This window comes from Lathyrus oleraceus, chromosome 5 (genome assembly GCF_024323335.1).
Source record: "Lathyrus oleraceus cultivar Zhongwan6 chromosome 5, CAAS_Psat_ZW6_1.0, whole genome shotgun sequence".
Classification (NCBI taxonomy): Eukaryota; Viridiplantae; Streptophyta; class Magnoliopsida; order Fabales; family Fabaceae; genus Lathyrus; species Lathyrus oleraceus.
This window is the reverse complement of record NC_066583.1, coordinates 175,388,225-175,400,354: the sequence shown is the minus strand read 5'-3', so window position 1 is coordinate 175,400,354 and position 12,130 is coordinate 175,388,225. Positions and strand designations below refer to the sequence as shown.

General features: G+C 37.6%; 1 protein-coding gene across 4 annotated transcripts; it reads left to right on the top strand.

Moving 5' to 3' along the window:
• The first annotated feature begins 6,940 nt into the window (after positions 1–6,940).
• Positions 6,941–11,043, top strand: LOC127081449 (probable galacturonosyltransferase-like 3). 4 transcript variants are annotated; one of them, XM_051021698.1, is made up of 5 exons: positions 6,941–8,442; positions 8,599–8,780; positions 9,637–9,748; positions 10,245–10,384; positions 10,472–11,043. In XM_051021698.1, the coding sequence occupies exon 1, from the start codon at positions 7,336–7,338 to the stop codon at positions 8,359–8,361; it is 1,026 nt and encodes a 341-aa protein (XP_050877655.1). In that variant the 5' UTR covers positions 6,941–7,335; the 3' UTR covers positions 8,362–8,442; positions 8,599–8,780; positions 9,637–9,748; positions 10,245–10,384; positions 10,472–11,043. The 4 variants fall into 4 exon arrangements, with proteins under 4 accessions (XP_050877655.1, XP_050877654.1, XP_050877653.1 ...); XM_051021697.1 differs by lacking the exon at positions 9,637–9,748; XM_051021696.1 differs by lacking the exon at positions 9,637–9,748 and having other exon boundaries at positions 10,163–10,384.
• Positions 11,044–12,130: the final 1,087 nt, after the last annotated feature.

Sequence of the window (12,130 nt, the reverse complement as noted above, 5' to 3'; positions counted from 1 at the left end):
CCGTGCGTTATTTATCCCAAAGGAGGGAAAGGAAACGCTCGAAGTAAACCTGAAAAAGGGAAAGGAATGGTCTTACGACCAGAGATTGCAAGGTACGGGAGTCGGTTACGCAAGGGGAAGGTATTAGCACCCCTCACGTCCGTCTTACTCGACGGGATCCACGCTCAAAAGAATAGGAAAAGGTTGCTAAATAACTGCTCAAAGAATGCACACACACTGGAATAATAAACAAGTGAACGAAGATGGGGGAAGGGGACTCGGCAGGATGTCGCATCCTGGGCCTACGTAGTTTGTCAGAAACAAACATCAGAGTCGACGTAGTTCGAAGAAATGGGAAACATGCTCGCTAGGATATCATATCCTGTGCCTACGTATCTTCTCTATCTAGAGGAAGAATCAGAACACTCGTAGTTCGGCTAACGCACGCCGAAACAAACACTAAAAAGAGACGCTGAGACGTCAAAAGAAACTCAACAAGGAAACAGAATGCCAATAGCTGGACTTATATCTAACTCCGAACACACACGAAAAGAAAAAAAGGGTCTCGATTGCAACGAGGGCAAGAGAAAAGGAAGGTCTCGATCGCAACGAGGGCGAGAGAAAAGAATCGCAACGAGGGCGAAAACCAGCTAGGATTAAATGTTAGTCATCAGTCAAACTCGGCAAGACATCGCATCTCGTGCCTACGTATCTCATCTGAACATGAGAATCAGAGTTGCCGTAGTTCGGCTAACCTATTTCTGTTTGTTTTGTGTTTTTTAGGTGAACGACGTTACTACGCAATCTACCGGATGCTCGACCTTTGGAGACTTACTCACCTGTAGTAGAAGGAGTTAACGTGTCCTTAAGAGAAAATGGAGTTTGTTTGTGTTTTAGGAATGCTCACGCAAGAAAGGAAGTCCTAGACGAAGGAACCGTGCTACCTTAATTGACATGCAAACGAGAGACTATATGAAGTCTAGCAATCCTATGTGGATACAAAAAACGAGTCTCAAAAGAGAAAAACAAAAACTGGAAACAGAATGCCAATCAATGGACTTACATCCCACTCCAAAAACAAAACAGGAAACAGATAGCCAATCAATGGTCTTACATCTAACTCCACAAAACAAAATAGGAAACAAAAAGGTTGATTCAAAAAACAGAAAAGGGTGAACACGCACAAAAAAAACAAAAGGGTGCCCGAAGAGATCTCGCTCGATCTCCTGCCTACGTATCTCATCTGGTATGAGAATCAGGGCGACGTAGTTCCCCTTAACAGGGGAGAAACTTCCTCCTAACCAGAGACTAGGGAGATAACAAGCTAATAGGGAGACTACGACTCGAGCCTAAAAGTTGTCATACAAACGATCCCTAAGTTAAGGTCTCTAATCAGAACCTAACTCGCACAGGCAGCAAGTCAAAATGAATAGCAAATCAACATATATGAAAAGCAAACACACAAGCAATCATCACACTCTATATACAAACAAGAGGCTCAGACAAACGGTTGGGCTTTAGTCAAGGGGTCATATCAACCTCGACAAACAAGCCAAAACTGTAGGGGTATGCTGAAGCTCTTAACCACTAACATTGAGAGTTAGGGTGCAACTGATGAAAGGAAATGAGGATAAGACCTCATGCTCTTAACCCTGGCCTGGGTGAGCTTGAATCAAAGAAAACGTGGGGATCCAGAATGAGGGACCCTATTCCACTTGACTGACTCTATACAAAGATCTTGGGTTAGGTTCAAGAGCATCAGCACGTAGTGCGAGCATAATGAACGACTCAACGATTAACAGGGGATTGATTGCTAATCCCTTCTATTTGTCAATTGCCTCTTCACTTAGGAGGACTTAACAAATAACATGCCTCAACAAGGAGGTCTTTAGCACAAAGATAAACAAACACAGTCATTGCCTCTTAAGGAGGACTTCAGCCAAATGCCTGCCAAAAGAAACGACAGGGCTTCCGGACTACATGGAGTACAAGAGTGGTTACCTAAGTGGTATACCAACCACAAACCAAAGCAAAGCTCAAGCAAGAGCTAAAAGCGACTAATGTACCTGTACAAAAGCCAAATAGTCAATATTGTATTCAGACAAATCAAATAGACAACATAGTGGAACTTCCAATATGTACACAATGCAAGTCATAAATGCAATCACTCAAGTGAGTTCATCACACCAATGGACCTACAACACAATAAGAGTTAGTAACCAAAGCAACTTGCATCTCAAATAATGAGCAAACCAACCATTAGTGCTAGATACCTGAAACACAAACACAATTGGTGAGTACAAACCACTAGTACAAAGACTAGGGTCAAAGGTAAGTCAAATGACCAAAACAGAAGTCAATACTTCACATGAAGCACATTCAAACATGTCACAAGATGTCCTAAAAATGATCAAGGCTAATTCATAAAGCAAAGCCATCACATAATCAAGATAAGGCAAAGGCAAGCAAAGTGGTCACAATTGGACATTCAAATGAGAAAAACCACATTAAAACAGAAATGAATCCAATGATCATGAAATTTTTTATACAAGCTTATCATGTTAAGAATGAACATCATACAAAAAATCAACTCCAGAAGAGATCAAATGGCATATGAATGAAAATGTACAAATGCAACATCAAATATTGTGACACACATTGTCACACAACATGTTCATGTATCCAAAACAGTGGTAGAACATGATAAAAATGCCAAACCAATTCTCAAAAATCCAGTCACATGTTAGGAACAAGCATGTCAAGTTTCAAGCCAATTGGACAAACTATGAGCATTTTACAAAACAATGAATCCAACATGTCAATATAACATCATGTGCAAACAAAAAATCATCATTAAAAATCCAGAAGCACACAATTCATGTAATTAATGCTAAAAAATAAAAAGACATCAAAACAAGAATGTGGAAAAAAACTAGAATCAATTTGCATTAATTTGCTATTTTTTATGGATTTTTGAAGTTGCATGAAATAAAATGAAATAATGAAAATCATGTTAACAATGGAAATGTGAATAAAAAAAAGGAACAAGGCACCAGCAAGTCTCGAACCCCTGCCTTCAAGGTTCATGAGGATATTCAAGCAATTAATATTCAGAAAAACAGGCGCTGGGATTCGAACACAAGCTCTCAAGGTCCAAGACGCGCTTAAGGAAAATCAATTAAACCACACCAGCGTGGAATCGAACAGAGGTATCCAAAGTCACAAGCGCGCTCAAGGAAATCAACTGGAAATCAGAAAACACAATGCGCTGGGATCGAACCTGCGCTTCAAAGGATCAAGGCGCGTCCAAGGGTGAAATGCTGCGTTTTGGAGCAGGAAACCCTAGCCAAACCAGGCGGTGGCGCACGGTGGTTTCAACCACCTTCTCCGGTCAGCCAGGCGGAGCGCCACTGTGGCAAAATGCAGAATTCTATGAAATTTATATGGATCGAAAGGTTTTCTCATGAGGATTCCAAATCTATGATCAGCTAAGCCTAATTCATCATATATTTTCTGGATCGATCAAAAACATTTCTAACACTCAAACTTTAATTCATCATAACTTGATCAATACTTAACCAAAATTAAATCTAAGCATATCAGAATCATCACCACAACAAGATCTTCCTAATCATGTACATGAAACAGCAAATAGCGAAGGTCGAATTTCAAGCTTACTTGGAATGGCAGTGTTCAAAGTCACGTATTCAAGGCTCCAAAAGCTCCAATTCTTCTCCTATGATCTCTTTGTGAAGCTTTGTGCACAAATGAATAGCTGAAACCTTCTGAATTCGCCTTAATTCCAAACTTCCATTAACATGTGAGTGCTTGAATCTACACGAAATCTTGCTCAAATGCCACGAAAAATGGATGAATCATGCTCAGAATTCCATGAGGATGAAGGATCTATCAAGAAATCTTGTGGTTGTGTGAAGAAAATTTGAAATCCAAGGAGAGAGAGTTTTGGAGGGAAAGATGAATTCTAGATCTAGAATTGTGATTATGAGCAAATTCTGTTATGATTATCTATTTATACCATGTACTAATCACTTTTCTAATCCCACTTAAGCTTGGTTAATTGAAAATTAAGGAGAAATTAAGGTGCATGGCAAAATTGGTAAATGCACCCTTGCATGGCAAAAGTACACGTGAACAGTGCCATATTAGGGTTCAATTCCACTTAAAATCATCTAATAAACACAATGGAAGTGGTATTTGGCTCATGTGATCAACCAATTTTGAATTATGCATTTTCCCTCCAAAATGCACTTGAATGAACATTTGATCATGTGAACTTTTTTCATGCAAGGCAATGGTTAATTTGGAAATTATTGGTCAAGACAAGCATTTTGCAAAAAGAGTGGACCAATTTGGAGTTTTGGATCAAAAGTTATGCCATGTTGAACTTCCATGCATACTTGGTGATCATTTGGCCATATCTCCTCAACCAAACATCAGATGGACATGAAATAGGACTTTTTGAAAAGAGGAGAGAAATATCTTCAACTTTCATGTTCACCAAAAATCCATTTAAAGCTTCTTTGATGTTGAAAAGTCAAGTTGAATGTAGACCAAAAACTTGCCATTTTTGGAAACTTTCAATTACAGGTCACTTTCCATTTTTGGAAACTTTTGATTTGACTTCAAAATCTTCAAGATAGATGTTTGAGACGATGAATAGACCTTGTTTGAACATGAATGAGGATGTTAAGATCAATTATCCCACCTCAAAGCCTTCAATTGACTGCACAGTTGATTGTATGGGCCTCAGATGACCTGAAAATGCCTGATGAACTTGGGCCTTTGCCACTTGAGGAATTGGCTCAGAAATGAAACCCTAGCTCATGTAAGCTCAATATGACACTCTTGTGATCCTTATCTCAATAAAATACCTCATCTCCTTGATAAACTCTGGCTGGAAGAAAGGCAATGATCAGGGTTGACCAGAGGTCAAAACCCTAAATGAAGTACAAACCCCTCAGATGATTGATCTTCAATCCATGGAAACCCTCAGGCTTGAACCATGTAACTTCTCCATCTTCTGAAAAAGACTTTGGAGAATGATCTTCTTATTTCTACATGATATGCAAAATGCAAATGCCTAATGTCCTAAAACATGCAATGCAATGTCAAAACTAGTCCCAAGAAGAGGAGGACAAATTTTGAGGTGTTACACTTTGATCATAGTTTTTCCTCAATTACTTCTTTGAATAACTATGTCACTAGTACCTTCTGCTTGCAACAAGGCATTATCAATAAGTTTGACCTTGCTCTTCTTCGCGAGTCAAAATTTGCTAACCACACTTTTCGACCAGTCATTTGATTCGAGCAGCCTGATCGATGAACCAAATCTTGGAGTCAACATGGTCATCTGCAACTACAACCATAACCATCATATCTTCAGAATCATCTGAATCTTGGAGTCGAAGGTTCACTCATTTCTCTTTGCCTTTTGTCGCTCCCTTGGCCAAGTGACCCCACTTTTTACAGTTATAACACTGCACACCTTTTTTCTCTTTGTCTTTTTGATAGGAGTTTAATTCTCCTCTTTTCGAGGATTCAGAAGCCCTATCATTGACCTTATGCTTTTGAGGGTTCGACCAAGACTTCTTGCGCTGAGTCTGATCTCCTTTGCCTTTGAATTTGTTAGAACCACCATGCTTCTTCCATGCCTGTATCAAATCTTGAACCCATTTCCTTTCAACAATCCTAATCTCATGCGCCTCTAACGAACCAACCAAGTTATCCAGTTTCATGGTTTCAAGATTGTTGGATTCTTGAATAGCTACGATAACGTGATCGAAGTAAAAGGTCAACGTACGTATTACCTTCTCAATTATCATCTTATCAGTTAGGTTTCACCATAACCCTTTATGAGATGGACGAGATTCTGCACCTTTGACACATAACATACAATCTTTTCATCTTCTCCCATCTACATCAACTCATATTTCCGTCACAAAGTCTACAATTTGTTGACTTTGACTTTCTCACCTCCTTCATAGTACTTGACAAGAATATCCCAAGCTCCTTCGGTGATTCAACATGATATATATTATCAAAATTCGTCAAATCTATTGTCAATTGAATGTAATACGCGACCTTGCAATCTTTCTTCTTTATCTCCTTGTTCGCGACTCTCTGAGCATCAGTTGCATTTTGAGCAAGTTCAGGAACATCATTAGTAATCATTTTTAGGGTTTCATGAAAGTCGAACAAGGATTTCATCTGCTTGCTCCATCAATTTCAATTTTTGCCGTCAAGAATTGGAAGAGAATTCAGAATGCCATTAGTACAATTTATCTTTGCAACAATTGATTAACAATCCATGATTCCAAAAACATGATCACCGACGTGTGAATCTCGAAAACACGGTCAAGAATCTAACCGAAACTATAGATATCAATTTATTAGTGCCTGAGACACTTTTAGTGAGGAGAGAAAAAAAATATAAAAATAATAATTGATATTATTTAAATTATAATTATGTTACAACTGAATTACAAAATATTTATTTATATACAAGTAAATGATGTGACTATTAAATAACAAATATAACAAATTCCAAACTCTAATTAATTTTAAATTTAAATTTAAACCACAGACAATTTAGATTAAATTACATGTATCCAAATAAAACCATAATAATATTAAATTATGTTTAATCATGACAATTTTGGCATTATAATATAATAGTACCTTTCATACACTTATCACTCGGGTTTTGATGATACAAAATAACAGAACTATATAGTAATGGTAGCTGTTTCGATTGTGATTAACACAACACAACAATGAATATGATATTTCTCATTCTATAATAAATGCTTAATAAATTTCCTTTAAAGAAAAAAACAAAATGGGGACCAAAATCATAATAAAATTAAACGGTGCTAATAAATAATTGACCTCGCACGGTGATCACAAGACAAACATCAATCCTTCACTATCCACAATTTTGTCCTCAAGCAGAGATTCATACGTGAATCGCGACAATGAGGCGCAGACAAATCCCACCGGACACTCTTTAATCAGATCTTCCATCACAATCTCAATCTCAATCCAACCGTCAAATAACAGCCGTTCATTTCATCAAACTTACTCACGGACCATACAAAACCTCAACCAACATCAAGTAACGATAACAAATTGCGCTTTACGAAGTTAGATAAATCCTAAGGATAACCACGTCTTTATTCTTTCCAGCCTGGATTTCTTACCAACCACCATTCTGTTCATTCATTCTAAATAGTAAATAAATGCCAAATACCAAAACCACCCTTACACTTCAAAATACCAACACTTATCTTCTTCTTTGCCCTTCTACACTCAAATCCTTTACTTCACTAAAACAACATGATGCAACCGACACCAGTTACACGCGCTCTTGTGTTTTTCTTCTTCGCCGCGGTTTGTTTCCCGCCGGCGTTATGTTCCGATGAAGTCCAGTCGTTCCGTGAAGCGCCAGCATTTCGAAACGGTAGGGAATGTCCGCCGCGCCAAACGTCATCCGTCATCCACATTGCAATGACTCTGGACGCTACCTACCTCCGTGGCTCCATTGCCGGTGTTTTCTCTGTCTTGCAACACGCTTCGTGTCCAGAGAACGTAGTGTTCCATTTCGTTACTACCACGCACCGCCGCCGGCAAGAGCTCCGTCGCATCATCATTTCAACATTCCCGTACCTGAATTTCCACATCTATCACTTCGATTCAAATCTCGTGAGAGGAAAGATCTCGTACTCGATTCGCCGCGCGCTCGACCAGCCGCTCAATTACGCGAGGATGTACCTCGCCGATCTAGTTCCGGCGACCGCTCAGCGAATCATTTACTTCGATTCTGACCTAATTGTGGTTGATGACGTGGCGAAACTTTGGAACATCGATTTAGGAGATCACGTACTTGGCGCGCCGGAGTATTGTCACGCTAATTTCACTAACTACTTCACGCATCGGTTCTGGTCGAATCCGGCTTATGCGTCGTCGTTTAAGGGGCGTGGTGCGTGTTACTTTAACACAGGTGTGATGGTGATTGATCTTTGGAAATGGCGTGAGGGAAGATACACGGAGAAGCTTGAGAACTGGATGCGGATCCAGAAACGGAGCCGGATCTACGAGCTTGGTTCTCTGCCGCCGTTTCTTCTGGTGTTCGCCGGAAATGTCGAGAGAGTGGAGCATAGATGGAACCAGCATGGCCTCGGCGGTGATAACGTTGAAGGACTCTGCCGCGATCTGCATCCTGGTCCGGTGAGTCTTCTGCATTGGAGTGGGAAGGGGAAACCCTGGCTTAGAATCGATTCTAAGAAGCCTTGTCCGTTGGATAGTTTGTGGGCTCCTTATGATCTCTTTCGTCATTCTCCTTCCCCGTTCTGTGATTCCTAATTAGGGTTTGAAGAAGAATGAAAAACTGCTAGGGTTTTGCAGAAATGCTCTCACTCGTTCGTCCAAAGGGATAATGAAATGGTTAGTCAATTTTAATATTTTTAATTCAATTCTACCGTGTTTAAGAGATATTAATATGTGATTTCTTATTGTTTCAAATTTATGACGATTATTCTTTGCATGTTTAAGAGATTAAAAATGTTATCTAACATTCTTTTTTATCATTTCTGATTTCAGATTGTATATAATTGGTTTGAATTGAATGCTGTACAAAAACCTCAATGATGATCCATGGTGCTCTGCACGGCAAGGGAGGAATGTCGCACAAAAACAAAAAACGGGATGCTTAATGAGGGTGTTAACCAAGTGAAAGAGTTTGAAAAGTTATTCAGAGGGATTGAATGCTGGTATTTTTTTTGGTATGGATTTAGGTTAGGCATTTTGATGTCTGGTCCCTGTTCTACTTTACCATGGCTATTGGTGCAATTTTTGTGTTTTGGATTTGATATTGTTTTTATTTGGAATTGAGAAGGTTATAAAGTCATCACATTTTGTCTTCATGGCTACTATTGATGCTTCCTAAATTTGTTTTGCCATTCTCAAGTAATTCAAAGTGACATAACATGCTGTGCCTTCTGTATTTGGTTTACTGAATGCTTATTCTGCCATCTCTGAATTTCAGAATTTAGTTAAGCTTTTTTATTTTTTCATTATTGTTTTGCTTGGTTTTATCACTAGTATTTTTGATGACTTTATTGCAATTTATATGTAAAATTAAGAGCCTATTTGTTCTTTAATAATGTAAACTTATGGATCATAATTCATAAAGAGAATAGTATTAGTAGTAGTGAAAAGATAATAATTTCACCATGCGATGTTAAGCTCTAAAAAACCTGTTTTGGAAGAGAAAAATGTGGTCTCTTGAGGGCTGTCTAACGGCAGTCACAGATTGTGACTTTTAAATCATCATGCTCACAGAAGAATCCAAATGCTTCTCTTCATTCTTCCCCCCATACCTCAAAACAGCTACTTGCCATTATGATATATGGCTTTTATTCTTAGTTCTGATCAATAATGGGTTATTCCCAATGAGTATATGATAGAGACTGAAATATTTGAGAAACAATATAGACAAGCTGTGATGAGCTTGATTGCAGGTATCAATAACTGGGCAAGCCAGAAAAATCAACTACTCTATATATGAAAAATGAAAATTTGTGGAATAAAAGAAAAGTGTAGATCCATTCAACTTTACTTGGATTCTATATATGACAGTTAGTTGGTTATCGTATGGAACAATCCAACTATTGATGAGCTTCTAATGTGAATATAACACAGAATCAGTGAAGGCGAACCATGGTTTTGTTGGTTGCTTGTAAAACATAAGGTATATCATACAAATCTATTATTTTTCAGATTTGATAAAAGGTTCAGATGGACACACTTTTAAAGCTTGTAAAGAATAAGGTATATCATGAGTTTAATTATAGATTGTCAAACTAGAAGGATGACTGCAGGTTTAAATTTATATAGCTGATCCTGAAAGAGATTGAAATTAAACAGAAAGAGATTGAAATTAAACAGAAAGAGAACTAGAAGGACGACTGCAGGTTTAAATTTATATAGCTGATCCTGAGAGATTGAAATAAAACAGAAAGAAATCCAAAGTGCAGTAATATTTTGTTTTCCTATGTTTATGTTTTGTGATAATATTTGATTGTATATAGCCTTAGATGTAATGCATGTAGCCAATTAAGTTATTCTTTGCAATAAGTAATTTAGGGCCTTTTTGTCTACTAAGTTCTCTCATTTTGGAGAAAAGAAACTTGAGGTGAGCACTGCTAAACCATTTTAAAAGGATAACTGCTAAACCATTTCTTAAGGTATGCAAAAGTAGATCCAAACTGAATTGTGAGGCAGCAGCACTGGAGTCTACTAAACAACACTTAAAGTGGTAAAACAAAATTTTGGATTCAAATATGGCACCGGCACCCTTTCAGTTGTATTGGGGTTGAAGGATAGGGTAGGGACATCATGTATCTCTTCACTTTTGCATCGACACTCTTTTTGTTTTGAAATAGCTGTGAAACATATGTATTCCATTTTGCAGGAAGACCAGAAACTTTCAATTTAAAAAAACATTTGAAGTAAATACAGCTTTGGCGACTGCTTTGGCAAGACCAAATCCAATCCAACTGGGATGAGATCTGTGATATATACATAAACTTGGGAATATCAAAACTGAACATAGATCCGTCTCAACAGAAACCATTGCTTACAGTAGCAAGGGTTACTAGATGACGTGATGGTGAGTAGAAATTTGACATGCAAATATATTTATAGGATTCTCAGAAAGACGACAGACAGCAAATTGCTAATGTTGAATGATCCATATTCTTTCCAAATATACCTGCAGACAGACTCTACTGTAAAAGGTATAAGCTGAAAGCCAGATGAGCAAGAGTGTCCCAGTGCTGTTAAACAAAGCCACTGCTAGCAGGATGCCTCTTCAGTACTAGTTATAAACACTGCAAACTTTAATCCAACCTTCATGCATGGCTATTCCCTTTTAAACCTATATATATGCTACTGCCCAGCTGTTCTTGTGGCTGAAGTTGTTATCCCCAATATTAGCAGCAACAATCTGGAAAACAATTTATAACTAATTATACTTTTAATATATACCGTGGATAACTTAATCTAGATGTAACTCAATTTGTGCACCGTTAATCTGATTAACAGCATACTATAAATGTTAAATTCGATCAATTTAACACTCGATTAATGTATATTATGTAAATAATCAAACTCGCAGTTTACTGAAAAATTGAAAAAAATTGAAATTTATAGTGAAGTAACATGAAATGTATAACTATATAATATGATAAGGTTAATCGAATGATTAACGAGAGAGTGGTGGAGAAACTTGAACTTGAATTCTGGCTTCTGAAGGACAGATTGATGCAAGAGCAGGAACAATCCCATAAAGGGCAGAAACACTGAGTGCAGCTACAGAATATTCGTATTCATAACATATAATGAGTTTCTTTATTTCCATGTTGTTTTCTTAGCCTGAAATAAGGTTAAAAGAATAGTTGAAAGTAAAATAGTGAATCTGAAAAAAAAAATTGTTTACCTATAAAAAAAGAAAAAAAAGGGATGAAAAGCCAAGACATGCATATCTTAGATAAAGACTAGTTCTGTTTGATCATAGAGACAGATATACATACTATTTATTTGATGGAAAAAATCATATTGTTCAAAGATGAGGACTAGTTCTGTGTAATAACAAAGATGATTTGCTAAATAGAACAACAATGGGTTATTGAAATAACTGTAACAATAGGTTATTAAAATGGTTGAGAAAAAAAAATGCAAGACAAAAGTAAACAAAAATACAGAATCACCAAATAAGTGCTTATTTGATTTCATTGCAGAAACTCTCTTGTTAAAATAAATTCTACCTAAATAACTCGATTTGATTTCATTCTACCTCATATAAACCCAAATGATTGTTAGCTCCTCTCATTATTGAATTACTCACTCATTTTAATAGTTTCAATTCCACATTAGTGTTAGTTGACTAATTTCAGCTAAGGGAGAATGCCTACTTCGACTAGGGGATCTGTCGGAGCCTCCTCGACAGGATGGTGGACGAGTCTGAAAATTGACACCCGTAAGTCTCGGTCGAAGGTTTTGGACAGTGAAGGAAAACGTGGACACTCAAGGAGATCGTGGATAGTTATTCGCCAAGATGGGGGAAGTTAAC

Excerpts from the sequence above, each read along its gene's own strand:
- LOC127081449 (XM_051021699.1), top strand. The coding sequence starts at position 7,336 with ATGATGCAACCGACACCAGTTACACGCGCTCTTGTGTTTTTCTTCTTC.